This window comes from Bos mutus, chromosome 25 (assembly GCF_027580195.1).
Source record: "Bos mutus isolate GX-2022 chromosome 25, NWIPB_WYAK_1.1, whole genome shotgun sequence".
Taxonomy (NCBI): domain Eukaryota; kingdom Metazoa; phylum Chordata; class Mammalia; order Artiodactyla; family Bovidae; genus Bos; species Bos mutus.
The window spans coordinates 7450825-7470346 of NC_091641.1; the positions used below are offsets into that span (position 1 = coordinate 7450825).

General features: G+C 47.8%; 1 protein-coding gene across 4 annotated transcripts in view; it reads left to right on the top strand.

Annotated features, from left to right (window-relative positions):
• PRKRIP1 (PRKR interacting protein 1) overlaps positions 1–19522 on the top strand; it is a 37495-nt gene extending 17973 nt beyond the window's left edge. Inside the window, exons 6-8 of one of the 4 annotated variants that reach the window (XM_070362431.1) lie at positions 7997–18487; positions 18569–18652; positions 18925–19522. In XM_070362431.1, the coding sequence (XP_070218532.1) occupies positions 7997–8097 (101 nt within the window). In that variant the 3' untranslated portion in view covers positions 8098–18487; positions 18569–18652; positions 18925–19522. Of the gene's footprint in view, positions 1–7996; positions 18653–18924 lie in introns of all 4 variants that reach the window. The other 3 variants (XM_070362430.1, XM_070362432.1, XM_005892810.2) reach the window with 3 other exon arrangements.

Below are 19522 nucleotides of genomic sequence, written 5' to 3' on the forward strand. Positions count from 1 at the left end.
ACAGAATATAAAAAGAGTTTTTGGCTCTTGAAATGTATTGCCAGTTTCTTTCCAAAGAAGTAGTACCAAAAAAAAAAAGAAGTAGTACCAGTTTTTACAGCCATCAGCAATGTGCAGTGGTGTGCATTTTACCATATTAAAAAAAAACTTACAAAAATACAGATCCAGATCTGGCAGGACTGTGGTAGCAGCCTGCATGCTCTTCCCACCCACCCTGAACAGCCTCCAAAGCTCTCTCTCAAACAGGCTGGATTGTCATTTGTTCTCCTGCACTTCCTGATGGCTCAGACAGTAAGGAGTCTGCCTGCAATACCAGAGACCCGGGCTCAATCCCTGGGTTGGGAAGATCCCCTGGAGAAGGAAATGGCAACCCACTGCGGTATTCTTGCCTGGAAAAATCCCATGGATGGAAGAGCCTGGCAGGCCCCAGTCCATGGGGTCACAAAGAGTCGGACAGGACTGAGCGGCCCCACTCTTACTTGTAACAGTCCTTAGCATTATTGAACATGTACTTTGTAGCCCCAGTTCTCAGTGCTCTGCAGGTATTAACAGAATCCTCACAGCAGCCCTACAGCTATCCTCATCTTACAGTTGAGGGGCCTGAGGGACCAGGCAGTAGTGGGCGCCCACAGAGCACGCAGCTAATCCCAGACAGTGTGTCCCCACTGGCCTCGTGCTGACCCCCGAGGTGACTGTGCTTGAGCCCTAGCCAGCAGCCCTGCACGCCCACCCTCTCCGGCCTCCCCGCCCTTGTTCTCTGACCTCGGCTCCCTTCCACGTGTCCCCTGCTCACCGAGCTTCTGTCCCGTCCTCCCCGCTCTGCTCCTGCGCAGGCCTCTGTGCTCTTTCTCGTGCTCCCAACTCCCTGTCTGCCCAGAAAGCTTCTGCTCACCTTGCACCTTCCTCTCCTTGTAAGACCTTCCCTACTGTCCCTCCCCACCCCAGCCTCCTGCTTTGCTCCCACAGGGTTTGGTTATGGCATCTGCTAAATCACATAATGTGTTTATTCAGTCGCAGCCTCAGTTCCCTGAGGGTAGGCAGTGTCTTTTAAGAAAAATAATAACAAGCTTGGTTTTAGAATGATTTTAGATTTACAGAAACACTGCGAAGATCGTATAGTACAAAGAATTCCCGTATGCCCACTTCCCCCTGTTGTTAACATCTTAAGTTAATGTGGTTCATTCATCACAGTTCATGAACCAGTCGATACACGTAGTAGCTAAAGTCCATACCCTCTGTTTCCTTACTTTTTACCTAGTGCCTTTTTCTTGTTCCAGAATCCCATGCAGGGCGTCACACCACATTTAATCATCATGTAGCCTTCGGCTCCTGTGCGCTCTGACAGTTCCCCAGACTTTGTTTTGATGACCTTGAGAGTTTCAAGGGTCAGGTGTTCCGTAGAATGTCCCTCGGTTGGGATTTGTCTGGCGTTTTTCTCATGAGTTAGTTATTTGGAGGAAGAAGACCACAGAGATAAGGTTCCGTTCTCTCATCAGGGCTGGATGCTTATCAGGAGGACTTGTCGCTGTTGATCCTGCCCCTGATGCCCTCCTCAGGCAGTCTCATCAGGGTCCTCTACTGGACGGCGACTCTTTGCTTCCCCTTCCCACGCTGTACCCTTTGGGAAGAAGTCACCCTGCACGACCCACACATAAGGGGTGGGGATTCCGCAGCCCCTCCACGAGGGCAGAGGCGCTGCATCAGCTGTTTGAAATAATGCATGGATTTGTCTGGTCCTCATTTTCTTTGTAACTGTGGACTCTGAGATGCTTATTTTCTACTCTTAAGTTTAATCCAATACTGCTTTATTTTCTTGCTCAGATTGTTCCAGCTTTGCCCACTGGGGGCTCTTTCATACAGCACCTGTCCCTTTCACAGACTCCCGTCATTGGTGGAGTTTGGGGGGTTTGTTTTGTTTGCAACAGTACTTCTCAGCTTCCTGGTACTACAGGGTAGACCAGACTTGTCTTATGTATTTTCAGCCCCTAACCTAGGATTCAGCCGTTCCTCTGAATCCCATTTCTTTTCGTTGGAGAATGAAATGATTTTGTTGAAGAGTCAAACGACTGTGCTGGGTCTTAGTCCCTAAGTTTCTCGTCTCCAAGAGATACTTCTAGGCTCCGACAGCCTGTCTCCTGCGTGCAGGAACCAGTTGTGTTTAGAGCTTGTCAGCCACAAGCGGTGCTTTGAGCTCTCCTCAGCCAGTCAGCGTCTCGGGCATCCAGACACCACATTCCCCAGACACCCAGATTAATGAGTGTTTTACTCAGTTTTTTCCTCCAACAGTTAACAAAAGTTTAACAAAAGTGTTCAGTAATAAAATGTACACAACCCAATTTTATAGTGAAATGCAGGGGAGGGGGGCATGTGGACACCATTGAATCCCTGATGAGCACAGCCATCGTTCGTACTGGATCCCAGACTGTGACAGGATGATGTCTCCTCACGCTGCCACCACTCCAGTAGGGTTCTGTTGCCCACCAGCAGCCATCTCCACGCTCATCTATCACAAGATTCGTAAATGATCAGATCCCCACAGCATTCCTTGGACATGTCCGCCACCATTTAATTTCAGCAATAACTTCTTGTCCATACATCTCTTCAACTCGGGAGGGTGAGCCTTGCTCATGCTGTCTACTCGGTGAGCTCAAAGACATCTCCAACTGTCCGGTCCCTTTAAGATCAGAATTCAAGATGAAAGTCTGTGCACTTGCCCTGCCTGTTCAGACCTCTTTGGATATGGTTGGTGGTTCTCAGGCTTGAGGCCGACCTGTGATGACTAAGTTACAGAACAAAACAAATAATCAGCAGCTGCGCCCTGGGAGCGCAGGTCCTAGAGCAGAGCTCCCCGGCTGGTAAATGGGGAATGTGTACACGTGGCAGAGACCCCGATCGCCTTGCCTTCAGGGTGGAGACTGAGTGCCCACGACCTCAGGCCAGTGCTCAGTGAGTCCAGGGAGCTCAGAGCTATGTGTCTGGTCCATAGCGTGTGTTTTCTTTCTTTCTCCCCTTCCCAGCTCCCCCCCCTTTTTTTTTTTTTAACAATTTTGGTAAAATACACACAACACAAGATTTACCATCAGTACAGTTCAGTGGTACTAAATACATTCAGGTTGTCATGCAACCATTATCACTGTCATCTACGCCCATAACTCTCTTCATTTTGTAAAACAAAACCTGTGTTTTGAAACGGCAGTTCCCCGTTCCCTGCTCCTCCCAGCACCTGGCAGCCACCTGTCTCCTCTTCTGTCTCCGAATCTGGTGCTCTCAGGACCTCCTGTAATAGAGATCATAGAGCATTCGTCATCCTGTGACTCCCGTTTGACTCAGCGTAGCGTCCTCAGGGTTCATCCCCGTTGCAGCCCCAGTCAGAACTTTTTCCCTTTTCAGGCCGAATCCTGCATTGCATGAACGGGCCGCGTTCTCCTTGTCCATTCAGCGTGCTCATCGTTACTGCTTGCACCTTGTTTTTCTTACTTCGTATTGGGGTGTAGTAGCTTCACGGTGTTGTGTTAGTGTCGGGTGTACAGCAGAGGTTCAGTTGTACGTATATCCTTTTCCAGATTCTCTTCCCATCTAGGTTATGTGTTTATCTCGGCTGCCCTGACTGCTTGCTCTGTGTGGGCTTTCGCTAGCTGTGGTGAGGGGCCTCCCATTGCAGTGGTTCTCATGCTGTGGAGCGGGGCTCTAGGTGCACGGGCTTCAGTAGTTGTGGCAAAAGGGCTTAGCTGCTCTGGAACGTGTGGGATCCTCCCCGATCAGGGATCAGACCTGTGTCCCCTGCACTGGCAGGCAGATTCTTATCCACTGCACCATCGGGGAAGCCCTCACATAGGTCATTGCAGAGTATTGAGTAGAGTTCTCTGCGCTGTACAGAAGGTCCTTGTTGATTATCCGTTACATGTAGCAGTGTGTGTATGTAATTGATCCCTCCCTGACACTTCCCCATACCATACGTTTGTTTTCTAAGTCTCTGAGTCTGTCTCTGTTTAGTAAATGAGTTCATTGTGTCGTTTTTTAGATTACACATATAAGTGATACCATAGATGTTTGTCTTAGTTGATCACCTCAGTCCGTCCATGTTGCTGCAAAGGGCTGTATTTCGTTCTTTTCTATGACTGTCACCTCAAGTTTCGTCTCCATTTCCCTATGCATTTTTGCAGGCAAGGTAGGCAGAGGCTTGAAAGTCACATAGTCCAGGTTGGAATCCTAGGTCCTGGTTTTACCGATTGGGAGACCTCGATTAGCAAATTACTTAAGCTCTCTGAGCTTGATTCCTCATGTGTAAAATGGATATAGAGGAGCGTTACTCATCTCATAGACCGTTGTTAGAATTAAACGAGGGTACAGACGTGCACAGACTTCACACAGCGCCTGGCATGTAATACGTGTTCTGCAAATCTTAGCTGCTGGGGTCCAGCCCAATCAGGATCCAGGGATACCCTCAGGATGATAGCGTCGGTGATAAGAGAGAGAAAAGAGAGAGAGAGAAAGAATGACATGGGGAGACCAAGCTTCAGTGAGCGAGGCCCATAATTTTATTTTCAAAAGGAACTTTTTATACCTTGACTTGTACATAGAAGGAAATGAAAGATGCAAAGTCATACAGAGTCAGCCTAAACATTACATCTCTTTTGTCTTTATCAAAACCAGGATTTTTTCTGCATACCTTTCCCATAAACAATGTTGTGTACATTATCTTCCAGCCTTGGAGGCCTGTGGACATTTTATGACCCTTTTTTGATAAAGGCTACTCAACCAGAAAACTTATTTTCCCTTGTTTTTTTTTTTTTTTTATTTCTCATCTATGTCAGCCTCAGAAAGTGCTAAACAGAGTTACATTCTCATAGAGCAAAGGTGCAGTGAGTTACAACAGAGAAAGAACCAATTAGCTCAAAGGTCTGATGTGGTTGATTCCAAGGCTGCTGCTTGTTTTTCTTACATTCCAACTGTGTTAGCCAGTGCACTCCCAGGTGCACAGTGGGTAAGGGACGTGGGCACTTGGCAGCAAGCACTGGCTCAACAATGAAATCCTACACCAGCCCTACTCTAATAGTTTTTAACTCTTCAAAAGGTTCTGTATTTTTAGAATGTTTTAGGCTTCCCGTGTCTTTCAAGGCTGGGGAGTTGTGAACAATCATATGCGTAGCTGCAAGTCTGGATGAACCTGTCAGGCAAGCTAGAAAGCCATCAGAGGGGTTTGAATTGAAACACTCCTATCATGCCCAGGAGACTTATTAACTAAAGCCCTAAGTTGACTTTTTCCAGAGAAAGGTGGTCAGGGAGAGCCCCCTATTAATGTCAGAAGAGTTGGTGAAGAGCATAATATAGTAAACAGTAGACAGACAGATTTTGGTTTCGGGGTAGATGCTCGAGCAGGTCCAGGGAGTCCCTCGAGTCCTGATCTGCCTTTGCCTGTCAGGTCCTCTCCGCATGACCTTTGTCATGGGTGGGACTTCCCATGGTGCTCCCGGCACTTAGCCACTAAAACATGCTCATCATTTTGTACTTTCTCATTCTTGTTGGCATGAGGTTCAGTTCAGCTCAGTCGCTCAGTCGTGTCCGACTCTTTGTGACTCCATCAATCGCAGCACACCAGGCCTCCCTGTCCATCACCAACTCCTGGAGTTCACCCAAACTCATGTCCATCGAGTCAGTGATGCCATCTAGCCATCTCATCCTCTGTCGTCCCTTTCTCCTCCTGCCCCCAATCCCTCCCAGCATCAGAGTCTTTTCCAATGAGTCAACTCTTTGCATGAGGTGGCCAAAGTACTGGAGTTTCAGCTTTAGTATCATTCCTTTCAAAGAAATCCCAGGGCTGATCTCCTTCAGAATGGACTGGTTGGCTCTCCTTGCAGTCCAAGGGACTCTCAAGAGTCTTCTGCAACACCACAGTTCAAAAGCATGAGGTTAAGGAGGAAGAAAATCCTAAGGAATTAAATCATAGGGATGATTTCAACCCCTTGCCATGAATACGCTTTAGTGTCCCAGCCAATGGTGTAAAGGTGGATAATAGACCGTGCTGTGCCGGGGACCAGCCCCGGCTGATCCAGGGTATTCGAAGGAGAGACGGCGTAGGCGAAGATCAGGAAACAATTGCTTAATTAAATGTTAATTAAGGATATAAAGAGTAATAGAATGAGGATAGCTCAGTAAAATTCAGTGAAGAAAAGAGGCTGAAATAAGGATAGCTCAGTGAGGAAATTCAGTGGAGAAAAGAGGCTGAATAATTCAGCCAGAAGGTAAGAGAAAGAACGACATGGTGAGACCAAGTTTCGGTGAACAAGGCCCGCACTTTATTTTCCAAAGTAGTTTTTATACCTTAAGTTATGTATAGAGGATAATGGGGGAAGGGGTAGAGTCATGCAGTAAGCCAGGCTTTCTTCCTGCAAACTTATCATATGCAAAAGCTTAGGTGATTTGCATCATCTTCTGGCCCGGAGGCCTGTGAACATTTTAAGACCTTTTCTTCAGAAAACTTATTTTTCTCTAAAGGTGATTGGTCAGGAGCCACCCTCCAAAAGCATTAGATAAAGTTGCATTCCTACAGAGCAAAGGTGTGGTGAGCTATAACAAGAAAAAGAATTAACTCAAGGGTCCCAGGTTACAAACATTAAAGCTACTACTTACACCAACTATATTAATCAATACACTGCCAGGGACACAGCAGGTAAGGGATATGGAAACTTAGCAGCAAACATTGGCCCAACAAGTGAAAATCCCTTCACCAATACAATTTCTAATCAATCTTTTAACTACTCAAAAGAATCTGTGTTTACACAGTTTAGAACATCTCCTGCCTCTCACAGTTGGGAGGCTCTGAACAATCACATGTGGCGGAAAAACCTATTCAGGCAGGCTAGAGGATTTCCAAAGGAGTTTGTAGGTTAAACACTGTCACACCCAGGAATTATTAACTGGAGCTGTAAGCTAACTTTTTTCAGAGAGGTAGTGGGGGACAGCCCCCCGTAAAGTCAGAGGTGTAGGTGAAAGCACAAAGCAGAAAGTAGGCAGACTCTGGTTTTGGGGGTACATTGCTCGAGAATTTCCAGGGAGACTCCTGAGGCTTGATCCCGCCTTTGCGTATGCCAAGCCTCCTTCCTCATGACCTTTGCCAGAGGCGGAGCTCGCTCCCCGCAGTGCTGTGCCCTGGGCACCCCCAGGCCTTGAAGCTCTTTGGTCCTTTGATGAGATGACAGCAGTAACCAAGCTCTGGGTGCCTGTGGGCGCTGGATTGAGTTCCTACACTTCTGCAGGAGGTGCCCACCATGCCCATGGATGGCCACCTGGCGTCCTCAGGGAGCCGGAGGGCAGCTGCGGGCTCCGTGGGCTCTGGCTCCGCCTCGTCCCAGCTCTCGCCCACTGCCCTGCTGCAAGAAGAGGGGGAGCAGGAGGAGGCGGGCACAAGTTGTCTTGGTGCTCTGCTCTTGGTCTGCTCAGCGGCACTGTGGGAACTGGCAGACACGCCAGGGAAGACACTGGGACTCAGAGGCGCATGTGGAGTGTTGGCGGGAGGCTTTCTGGGTCTGTGGGAAGAGCTGGGAGCTGCCATGTTTGTTGTGGCCGGGGCCCTCTGCTGCATGGTTTTTGAAAGTCCCTTTGCAGATGGGGCGAGAGCAGGGACGTGAGCAGGTGTAGTCATTCTCATTCAATGGCAAAGGGCGGCTTGGGGCGTTGCCTTGCCAAGACAGTGGACTAGGGAGGGGACCACACATAAAGCAGTGAGGCCCGATTTCTGGGGCGTCAGGATCTCGTGTGGGCTGGACCCTCTTAGAGGGATGAGGTCCACCCTCCAGCAGTGGTAGGTCGGTTCTGGGACTGGCCGTTTATTCCCAGGGTGGCCTTGGGGGTTGGCGGGCATGAGGACCTCTCCGGCTCCTCGTTGTCCAGTCCAGAGACGGCTGGCGCCTGGGTTTTCCCCAGGAGTCCGTTCTCAGGGAACCCGATTCTCCGAGTGGATGGGTGTATCGCTGATCCAAATGCCGTGTGATTGCAGCATCCAGTGAGACCCAGGAGCAGCCATCCAGTGGCTCCGAGGAGGCATCTGGGACGGAGGACGAGGAGGAGGATGCACCCAGCTTCGTCACGGGGCGATGACGGGGCTGGCCCCGCAGCTGTCTGAGCCTGGCCCATCCTTGGCCCGGGGCTCTGAACGCCCTCCCAAAGCCTCATGGAGAGACGCGGTGGGAGCTGCTCCCGAAGACTCTCAGCCCCACTGCGGGCAGGACTCAGCCGGCAGGGAGAGGACTAGCCTCCTGGACGCTCGAGGGCGCTGCCAAGTGGGGTCCGTTAATGTCCTTGTTGAAAGGGGGGAACCTGGGGCCTGCTCTCACATAAGTGGACGGTGACGAGCTTGGCGCTGGTTTCTGTGAAACGAATGTTTAGTAAAGAACAGAAAAACTCCAGATTTTGTTCAGATCTGTGACATGCTAATTACAGAAGCTGCAGAGAGGCTGTGACGTGACACAACGGAGCGGGCTGGTCCCAGACTCAGGAGACGGCCTCGGCTCTGGAAGGAACCCTCACTGCAGGGCGTGGGGCCTCCGTTTCCTTCAGCTGAGGGTGCAGACTGCGCCCCAGGACTTATCTCCTCTCCCCGCATCCCAGCAGCTGCAGAGGGAGACCTGGGACTGAACCCGGGGCAGAGCCGGCAGAGAGACCTGGCGTGTGAGGAGGACTTCAGAATACCAGCTGGTCATAGAAAATCAGCAGGTAGAGGAGCCAGGCTGGGCTGGACCAGAGCAGGTGGCCCAGGGGACCCCGCTGGGCCACTAGAGAAAGTTTGATAGAATCAAGGAAATAGTGGTTTCGAGTGAAGGGAAATGAGGAAACATCTTAGGTTTCTTGATTCCCTGGCTCCATCCTGAGCCATGTGGCGTCTGTGATAACGTCTGTCTTTCCACAGTTTAAGTCACAGGAAGTTTCTTTCCCAGGAAGCTGAAATGGAAAGTCAGCCCTCATAATTAGCACACAGCCTGACTGTCTGTTTTGAAAGTGGTGTTTCTCTTTCATTAGGGACTGACCGTTAGTTCTGTGTCCTCCTGTCTTTGAACTGTTGGTTTCCTTTGTCCCCTCAAAGTGTGTGTGTCAGAGCTCGTGCTTCGAGCCTGGAGCCCTGGGATTGAGTCCTGGCCCTGCCTCTGATGGGACAGAGAACTCCGGGCAAGTCCCTGCCCGGTGCCCCCAGCCAGGAGCTCGGAGCTTCCGCAGCAGATGTGTGCCGGGCAGGTGGGCAGTGACTAGACTGGTGCTTGTCTTTACCTTTACTGGATGTCAGAAGACGCTGCTCAGGGAGATGCCCTCCAGCAGTTCCTGGTGATGTGCAGTGGGCTTTTAGTGCCTTAGGCTGAATGATTTGCAGGCTTTCTGTTACCAGCGGGAAGCTTGGATCCACTCTCCCAATCCACTCAGCAGAACCAGGCGACTGACACCGTACTTTGTGTTACCACAGCCAAGTTCACTGCAGGGCATCAAGCAAGGAGAACAGGCCAGCTGGTGCTCAAAAGCCCAAAAGACTGCGAGGGAGAGGGGCACAGGGTGCGCCGTCAGCTCATGCACCATTCTGATTGGTTGATGGTGAGCAACTGGGTGATGTCTGGGGACTCTTAGCTTTCTGGTTCCAGCCCGTCTGGAGTCTACGTTGCTGGTGGTCAGCAGGCAGGTAACTTCTTTCACCTCGTGGGAAATCTTAATACCTGCAAAACAACTCAAGGGTGTGGTTCAGGACACTACTTATAGCCCGTGAGGAGGAACTGGAGGGCCTTGACTTTGTTTGTGGCTGAATTATTTGTCTTTCTTGACTGCTTTCCTTTGTGTCTTCATTTTCTCATTTGTAATTAAATTTGTGCAAGAATGTGGGAGAAAGGCATTGACTTTCTTTTCATTTTCAAATTCTTTTCATTTTTAAAAGAATTCTCAAGTTGCTTGGTGCCAGTACTTTGTATTATGAAAACATTACCTCTCTGATGGCTTTGTCACAGCACCTGGACAAACGCTTGAAAATCAGACACAGTACAATGAGGATAGAGATCCAAACGCACCTGCCGTATACCCAGAGTCTGTTATAGATGGCAACCAGGAAAATCAGTTTTGGGGGTGAGTCATTTTTATATAAATTCTGTAACCAAGGAGTCTTTTGAATTAACTCTATTTGGGTTTCAGCTTCTCCAGGGCTATTTTTTTAAATATATATGTGTGTATATATATATATAACAGGAGCTGTGGGCCACTGCATGTCTCTTTTGTGGTTAAAATGTAAAGCAGTTTTATCATCTGGTACTTTTCTGCCGAAAGAATCTAGCACCTTCTGCCGGGAAGCTACAGCCTGAGCTGTCTTGCTAATTACTGCAGTAAGCTCCCTACATACAAACCTGCACATTTTGAACTTTGAAAGATGTAAATGTGTTCCATCCACCTGGGGCATGAGGGAAGCTGCACCTGCCCTCCGTCTCCTGTTGCTGACGATCCTTCAGCTCCGTCTCCCTCCTCCTGTCGGTGACTCTTCTTAGCTGCTCACTCAATGCCAGCTGTTGTATGACTGTACTTTTCAAGGTACTGTACTGTAAGATTAAAAATGTTTTTTCTGTTTCTATATTGTGTGAAGAGCATGAACCTAGCGCAGTGCTGTAGAGCGGCTGTGTCGGTTGGGCACCTAGACTAACTTTGTTGGACTTAGGAACTCATTTATATGTAGGGGACTCCCTGTATTCCTATACAGAGACACTTCATGGCAGCTGAGAGTGTCCTTGAGTCTGATACAGTTCAGAAAGGTCAGGTTCTCAGTAATGCAGGAACATGTCTGAACCCATGTCCGTAATAGGCACCCAGGTCCATACTGAATGTCTGAACTACGGTTACGTCATTTTGATTTTGTAAATACATTCTTTAAAGTAGATGTATGCAGTGTATGTTTGACGAACTAGACAGCCTGTATAAGGCAAAATACTTCTCTATACCTGGGGGTGTGAAAGTTGCCATTATTTTCCTCCTTTTGTTTGTAAATCTTTCAGGAGAAAGCACTGATGATTCAAAATACTTGTCCCTCAATGCTAGGCCTCCTTTTATATATATTTATATTTAAATATATAAAAATATTAAATATGAGAAAAACTAATCAAACATAGTGAACCAGCTCACAGGTGCGCTAATTTTATAGGCTATACATTATCATTTATACCAAACTGTCACACAAACATCGTACACATGCTTTTAGAGTAGAGTTAAAAGCAAGTGGTGATAAATGTCATGAGTACTCAACTTGACAAGAGAATTTTCTGTCTTGAACATTGGAGTCAGAAGTACGATTAGAAGTAAAACCTTCTGTTTTGAGAGGGAGACCATTGGTGAACAGTTCAGTTGAATTACGGTGGATCGTACAGACCTGGCTCAGATTCCTGGCTCAGCTGTCTACACTGGGTTCTCTTCTCATCCTGGGGTCAGCGTTGTTGGAGGTCAGCAGTCCTCTCTATAGACCAGTCCAGTGCAGAAGCCCTCAAGTGGGAAACAGTTCATTCAAGAGTCAGTTTCTTTCCATTTCCACTGTGCACGAGCTACTAGATACCTGACAGATCTTTCATTTAGGTTGGAGAGAGTCTGAATAAATGATGTCTTTTCCAGTATGTATAATCTCCTGGTTGTGGATCACGGGGCATCTGATCTTCATCCAAAGACAGATTACTGTGATCAGCTTCAGAAACAAGCTTGGAATATTCCTTTAAAACTTAGGCTTTATAATATAACATAACAACAAGGTCATCTAATACAACAACCTCAGCATATACAAAGCCTCAGTATCCACAAAGGTATGTTATCAAAACATAATCTCTCTAAATTACCCTTTGTGGCTCAGGCGGTAAAGAATCTGCTTGCAACGGAGAACACCTGGGTTCAGTCCCTGGGTCAGGAAGATCGTCTGGAGAGGGAAATGGCAACCCACTCCAGTATTCTCGCCTGGAGAATTCCATGGACACTTCAGTCCATGGGATTGCAAAGAGTCGAAAACGAGTGAGCCACTGACACTGCCAAGTTAAGTCGTTTCGATAAACTTGGCCTGATTATTTACCTCCGTGTAATTGTCGTATAGGCTCTTTTATATCGACTGTGCCAGAATTCTTCCTGAGGAATATCAAATTTAACTTTTTAAAAAGATTTCCTTATGTCTAGAAGATACAGACTAAAAACTGTTATAACTATATTCATCAGTTAACTCAGTCCCATGTAACTAATCCTTAATCTTGTTAACAGTTTGATGAAACCATCAGGGTTTCCATTAGAATTAATTTCTCGCCCAGTTCAGCAGTATGATCTGGAAGTTATCAGAATCTTGTGCTTGCCAGAAAGTCCTTTCTGTGAGACTTCTTAAAGATGAAGCATTTTTGCAAAAGCATCAGTGAAGTATCCCCTGTGAATGACAAGGGACTTGAAGAGGCGCAGTTAAGGATACGCAGTGCAGCTGACAAAGACGCCTAACCACGTTGCTGTGACGTACAGTATTTTAACAACTTACTGACCAGAGACGTTTCAATACGTCTTTTGTTATCTGAACACTATTGATCAAAGATATTTCCACATTCACTTACATAACAAATTGCTGGCCAGAGGCATTCATTTCTGCAAAAATTCCCCAGTCAGTAATGTGTTAACAAGAATTAAGATTGATAACAATACCATTCAGTTAAGATTGATAACAGTGGTATAGTTTCTAGAACACTTAATGACATTTACCCATACAGTATTACTTAGGGCTTAGCACTCATTTGATAATGCTTCTCATGTAGTTTTAACACATTAACTTATAGCAGTTGAAATAAGTTTCACTTGATTTTAAAAGGCTTTTCCATTTCCTTTCAGTTCAGGTTCTACCTATTAAGCTAAAACCATAGTCTCAGACAGTGTGAGCTGTGTTTGCATTTAAAGGAAATGGGAGTTACAATTTTGGCTTTGTACCTAGGAAAACTTTTGCTCTCGGGGTCGGAATTTTGAAAAATTTTATCAAGCCAGATTTCTCTAACTGCATATGCAAAAAGGAAACAATTAGAATGTCAAGAGTTTTATCTTGGCCATTTTTCTCCGGAGGTCTAAATAACATTGTGGCCACGTGGTGTTACACTGAAGTCATCTTTCTTTTCATAGAGATCTAGCTGAAAATTCCCCAGTTTTGTAAGACACCCTAGGGGACTAACAGGAGGCATAGAGCTCTCATTTCTTATCTTTTCAAAGAGCTGGGATTATCAGAAACAGATCAGAACCAGGCAACCAGTGCTCAGAGGCCCCTCAGATCATAGTTCCCAGCACGAGGATGGAAGATTTCCTATCTGTTGTTCCAGAGAAGGGTAAGGACAGCCAGCTGTGGTTTAATGAGGAGTTTCCCAAGTGGCCCACGCAGTGCGGGGTGGCTGAAGGATTCCTCAACCCGGAAGAGAAGGCTCCACTTAGAGCAGCATTGTGCTCAAAACCAGATGACCAAGTCCTGTGCTTCCCCCCCCAAACTCCCCCCCACACCAAGGACAGATTCCAGCCCCAGGAGCCCAGTAGGGGAGATGCCCTGGTGTGATCGCACGCAGAGTCCCACTGCTCACTGGTGACGTCTCCCAGACCAGAACTGGAGCCTCGAGTCCTTCACCACAGAACCGAAACTGCTGTGGGCCAGGGACGCCGAGTTGGCAGTCAGCACTCAGAGCCGTCCCAGCGACACAGCTGCTCAGACTGCTGCTGGACTGGATCCGAGAGCCGCAGCCGGCCAGGGGCTGACGTGCCCCTCGGTGCAACAGCACAAAGTGACTGCACCAGCAACCCTACTCCCGGGCGCATGCCCAGACTCGACTGTCATTGAAAAGGGCACACACACCCCTATGCTTGCAGCACTGCTCACAATAGCCAAGACATGGAAACAAACTGAATGACCATCGACAGATCGCTGGGTAAAGATGTACATATGTACAGTGGAAAATACTTGGCCATACAAAATGAAATCATGCCATTGGCAGCAACATGGATCCAACTAGAGATGATCATACTAAGTGAAGTCAGAGATGGGGACTTCCCTAACAGTCCAGTGGTTAACTCTGCTCCCAGTTCAGTGAGTGCCGGAAAAAGAAAGAATACGATATCGTGTATGTGTAATACGACACAAACGCACCTGTGGAACAGAATCACACACAGGACAGACTGGTGGTTACGGGGGAGGGGGTGTTGGGAGAGGGGCGCAGTGGGAGGTTGAGGTTAGCAGGTGGAAGCTTTTATATTTAGAATAGATAAGGTCCTACTGTATGGCACAGAGCTATATTCAATATCCTGTGATGAACCATAACGGAAAATATTTAAAATGTGTATATACATACACACACACACACACATATAACTGAATCCCTTTGCTCTACAGCAGTAAATCTACACACAAGAGGCCGTCCCCAAGAAGCCCAACCCCCAAGTCCTGCTCAGTTTCATTTCTTCAGAAATGAAAAATGTTTAGAAAAAGGGAACAATTAGGTGTCATCAGTGAGGAGGAGAGAGATCCACCCCCGCAAAAAAAAAGATTAATGCCCTTTGTGACAGTTACCAAACCAGGATCATTTGGCCCAACATGCAGCAGCCAAAATGCTGAGATGCCAGGGTTTGCAGCAGAGAGGGTTTATTCACAAGGCAGTCAAGCAACAAGACACAACACGTCTCTGAGGTTCACTTCCTGGAAGGGGAAGGGCTCCTGGTGTTCACGGTGTAAAGAAGCGAGGCGGCCTGAGGCGTGAGGGTAGTGGGGATGGGGAACTGGAGAAAGCTGTGACAACCATCATTCTGCGCAGACGCAACTAAGCTACCGGCCTCTGCACGTTCAAAAGTGGATCTGCTTATAGCACCATCTGAGGGTTACCCTTCAAGGTCAGAAGGTCACCATGTGGACACACGGGCCGGCCCATTTGGGGAGTCATTGGTCCTATCCAGCCTTAGCCAGCTCAGCTCAAACTAGACACAGCGGACTCCACGCCCCCGGGAAACAACTGACAAACACCGTTTAGGCTCTGTGCTTCTTGTTGACACACACGTCTCAGAACAAATGACCCTGATTAATGCAGGCAGAGGAAATGGATTTCGCTGATAATTGCCCTCAGTTTCATTCCCCCGTATCTTCTGATCATTCTTCAATCTTGAGAGTGGAGGGGCGATGACAGATTTACAGAGCTGTGTTAGCCCTCTGCCTCTTATCAGTGTTCGCACATGCTCAGTCGTGTCCGACTCTGTGAACCCATGGACGGTAGCCCACCAGGTTCCTCTGTCCATGGGATTCTCCAGGCAAAAATACTGGAGTGGGTTGCCATTTCCTTCTCCAAGGGATCTTCCCAACCCAGGGAATGAACCCACATCTCCTGCATTGGCAGGCGGACTCTTTACCACCGAGCCACCTGGGAAGCCGCCCTCTTAACAGCACAACGTTGTACATCAGCTGTACTCCAATTAAAAGTTTTTTAAAAAAGCATAGGGCTAACAAGGGCTTGAAGAATGCAGCTGCTGAGTGCTCATTTAAACATTCTCTTGTTCCCAGTTTCCAGGGAGCACTTTGATCCCAATAAACAGATAACCACCTCTGTACCAACTGTCACGGGCTCAAGACTGATAATCAAAACGGCAGACAAAGACCAGCTCTGAGGGGGACACCACACACTGTTAAAATTTAGGCCCCGGATCTCATCTAGGACACAGTCAAGCCAGGGAATCAGTGTCTTACCTCCTTACATACTGGAGAGTCCCAATCATTAGCAGTTTGGCTGAAACACTTAGATACTAAATATGGAAGGAACACAGGCTGGAAAAATCCGTATGTTTTCTATTCTCACCTAACAGAACCTTGACGGTAGAAAAGGATTATTTTTTTTTTTAAATCTGAGGTCACAAGGACCAAATTTCAGCTTAAACAAGGAAAAACAGGACAGGAAATTCTGTTGAGTAGACTAATCAGATATGTCACATTGGAAGTCACAGTGAAGTTAGGGACAGCTGAAAAATTAATGACAGGCAGGACAAGAGGTAGGTATCATTACATACAGAAAAAGATTTCGGATGAAATTTCCAACAGCTTGGACAAAGGTCTGTATAGTCAAAGCCATGGTTTTTCCAGTAGTCATGTATGGATGTGAGAGTTGGACCATAAAGAAAGCTGAGTGCCAAAGAATTGATGCTTTTGAAGTGTGTTAGAGAAAACTGTTGAGAGTCCCTTGGACTGCAAAGGGATCAAACCAGTCAATCCTAAAGGAAATCAGTCCTGAATATTCATTGGAAGGACTGATGCTGAAGCTCCAATACTTTGGCCACCTGATGTGAAGAGCTGACTCATTAGAAAAGACCCTAATGCTGGGAAAGACTGAAGGCAGGAGGAGAAAGGGACGACAGGATGAGATGGTTGCATGGCATCACTGAGTCAATGGACATGAGTTTCAGCAAGCTCTGGGAGATGGTGAAGGACAGAGAAGCCTGGCGTGCTGCAGTTCATGACATCGCAGAGAGTCGGACGTGACTGACCAACCGAACAGCACCACCACCAGGACTTCCCCAGTGGCCCGATGGTTAGGAATCTGCCTGCCAATGTAGGGGACACGGGTTCCATCGATGTTCCGGGAGGATTTCACGTGCCAGGGGCAACTCAGCCCTCGAGCGGTAACTACTGAGCCCACACTCCATGACCACTGAAGTCAGAGCCTGTGCTCTGCAACAAAAGAAGCCACTGCAGTAAGAAGCCCTCACACCACAACTAGAGAAAACCTGAGCACAGCACCGAAGAGCATGCACAGCCATACATGTTAAAGGAGCAAGTGTTAAAGACACCCAACAGCTAGAGAGAGCACCTGCCTTTGCCCAACTTTGAGAAGTCCTGATCACTGAATTCTTTCCAAGCCTTAATTTCTTTTCATTCTGAAAAGCTGCTTAAGATCTGTTCGGGGTTCACCTGCCCAGTGGGAGGAATCAGTGTAGGAGACCTGGAACCAGCCAAAGCTTGGATGATCTCTGGACAGTTCTCCATAGTATGGTTTCCACTTCCCATCATGCTCCACAAAGGGACTTTGCTGGTGATCCAGTGGCTTAAGACTCCGAGCTCCCAACGCAGGAGGCCCAGGTCCAATCACTGGTCGGGGACTAGATCCCACATGCTGCGACTAAGACCTGCTGCTGCTAAGTCGCTTCAGTCGTGTCCGACTCTGTGCAACCCCATAGACAGCAGCCCACCAGGCTCCCCCGTCCCTGGGATTCTCCAGGCAAGAACACTGGAGTGGGCTGCCATTGCCTTCTCCAAAGCATGCAAGTGAAAAGTGAAAGCAAAGTCGCTTAGTCGTGTCCGACTCTTCCCAACCCCATGGACTGCAGCCTACCAGGCTCCTCCACCCATGGGATTTTCCAGGCAACAGTACTGGAGTGGGGTGCCATTGCCTTCTCCACTAAGACCTAGCACAGCCAAATAAATAATATATTTTTTTTAAGTTGTGGATCCAAATGCTTCAGAACCTAGCCATTCTCAGGAATCCCCACAACTGTCTCCTGATAGTGGGAACTGCAAGCCCGGCTAGAGCTTCCTTTCTGTCAGGGGACAAGACTCTGTCCTTGTGAGAGTTCAAAACCCAAGGGGTCAACAGACAGCAGAGAACTATGCCTTTTCCTCGGACACCTTACAGCTTCATTCAGCCATAAAGTTCAAAGTCAAAACTGTATTCTGGTCTCAGGGGTCCTTTGTTTTACATGCAATCAAATGGTACCATCCTCATACTAGAGCGGGGCTCCCTCTTTTATTTCAAGGGCCTTCAAATCTTTAGCCAGGATTTCTACAGATATCGTGCAGGAATTTTTAAGTCTCTGAGAACTTCCTGTCCAGCAGAATGGTTGTTTAACTCTTGTATCTAGATCTTTCCATTAAAAGCAAACAATTCTTGGGATTCAAATCTCAAGGGTATGCAAGCACACACACGCACACACACACACACACAGCATTCTTCAAATCCAGTAAGTAAACCAACAAAAACCTCGTGTGAGCAGAGCAGTGATGAGAAGGTATGGGTTAGGGACTCATGGACAAGTATCTTCTACAATTTGATTAACTGCCTGTAAGTCATGCACAAACTAATATTCATCTGTGCTCAGTTTCTAGATAGTAAAATTGGATTTCCCTGGTAGCTCAGATGGTAAACAACCCGCCTGCAATGTAGGAGGCCCAGGTTCGATCCCTGGGTCGGGAAGATCCCTTGGAGAAGGAAATGGCAATGCACACTAGTATTCTTACCTGGAAAATCCCACGGACAGAGGAGCCTGGAGGATCACAGTCCTCGGAGTTGAAGAGAGTCAGACATGACTTAGTGATAAACAAAAACAACAACTGGAGTGTGAGGTGACTCGGAGACACGTTAAGCTGTGTTCCATCCAGGAGGGCTTCAGGAGGGATTGAATTCTGTGCTGCGCTGCTCCTTTAGCGGGCAGGTTTATTCTGATACAGTAACAATCGACTGCACATAAGGTATTTCATCCCGGTGTTTCTTCCATTTACAGAACAAATCTAGTTGCAAATTTGTAACATAACTTAAGGATCCATTTTTAGGCCCAGAGTCCAAAGGATGTCTTGGCACATACAAACCAGACCAGAAATAAGACCAAAGACCAGAGCCCTGGGCGTCCAACCCAGGTATGGAGTACCTGAGCAGCTGGGACCTTTTATACTTTTTTACCAAAATTCTGCTGACCCTATGGTCTTTGTCCCCCATGTCCCCTGCCTGCCTTTTGGGGAAAAAAACTTGAGTCAAAGACTAAGTTTAATCAGAGAAGAAGATGTAGAAACAAAAAGAGAGTCAAAGGAGGACCAGATAACCATAGTTTAGTCATACGTCAAGGACCCCTAGTTCCTTCTCAAGGGCTATAGAGCATGTTCTGAGCCATATCCTGTGACCTGTCTTATAGATGCTGAAACCTCATCACGTGGAAGAAGTTAACTACATGATGACCAGGCTGTAGCCCTGACATGCCTGTGTGCTCAGCCCCTCAGTCGTGGCCGACTCTTGGCGACCTCCTGGACTGTAGCCCGCCAGGCTCCTCTGTCCATAGAATTTTCCAGGCAAGAATACTGGAGTGGGTTGCCTTTTCCTTCTCCAGGGGGACCCTTCCTGACCCGGGAATCAAACTTGCATCTCCTGTATGTCCTGCATTGGCAGGCAAGCTCTTTACCACTGCATCACCTGGGAAGTCCCACGGCCGTGACAAAAGCTACCACAGTTTCAAGAACTGGCCTCAAGGAAATGGGAACAAGCCGGCCCTGGAACTGAAGACCAACTGTACTTAAAACAATCAAGGTAATGCTGGGCAGACCGCTGTGTGGCCAACTTCAGGATGACTGTCAGAGCTGACTGTGCTCTTTCTGCATGGAGCCCCTCCCTCAGTCTATAAAAGCTCTTGGCCCTGGACTGTCGGAGTCGGGGTGGAGGGGGAGTTGGCTTTTCGACAGGCATCTGCCCTGCGCCCTCTCTACCCTGGCATCCAAAATAAAACAAACTTTCCTTTC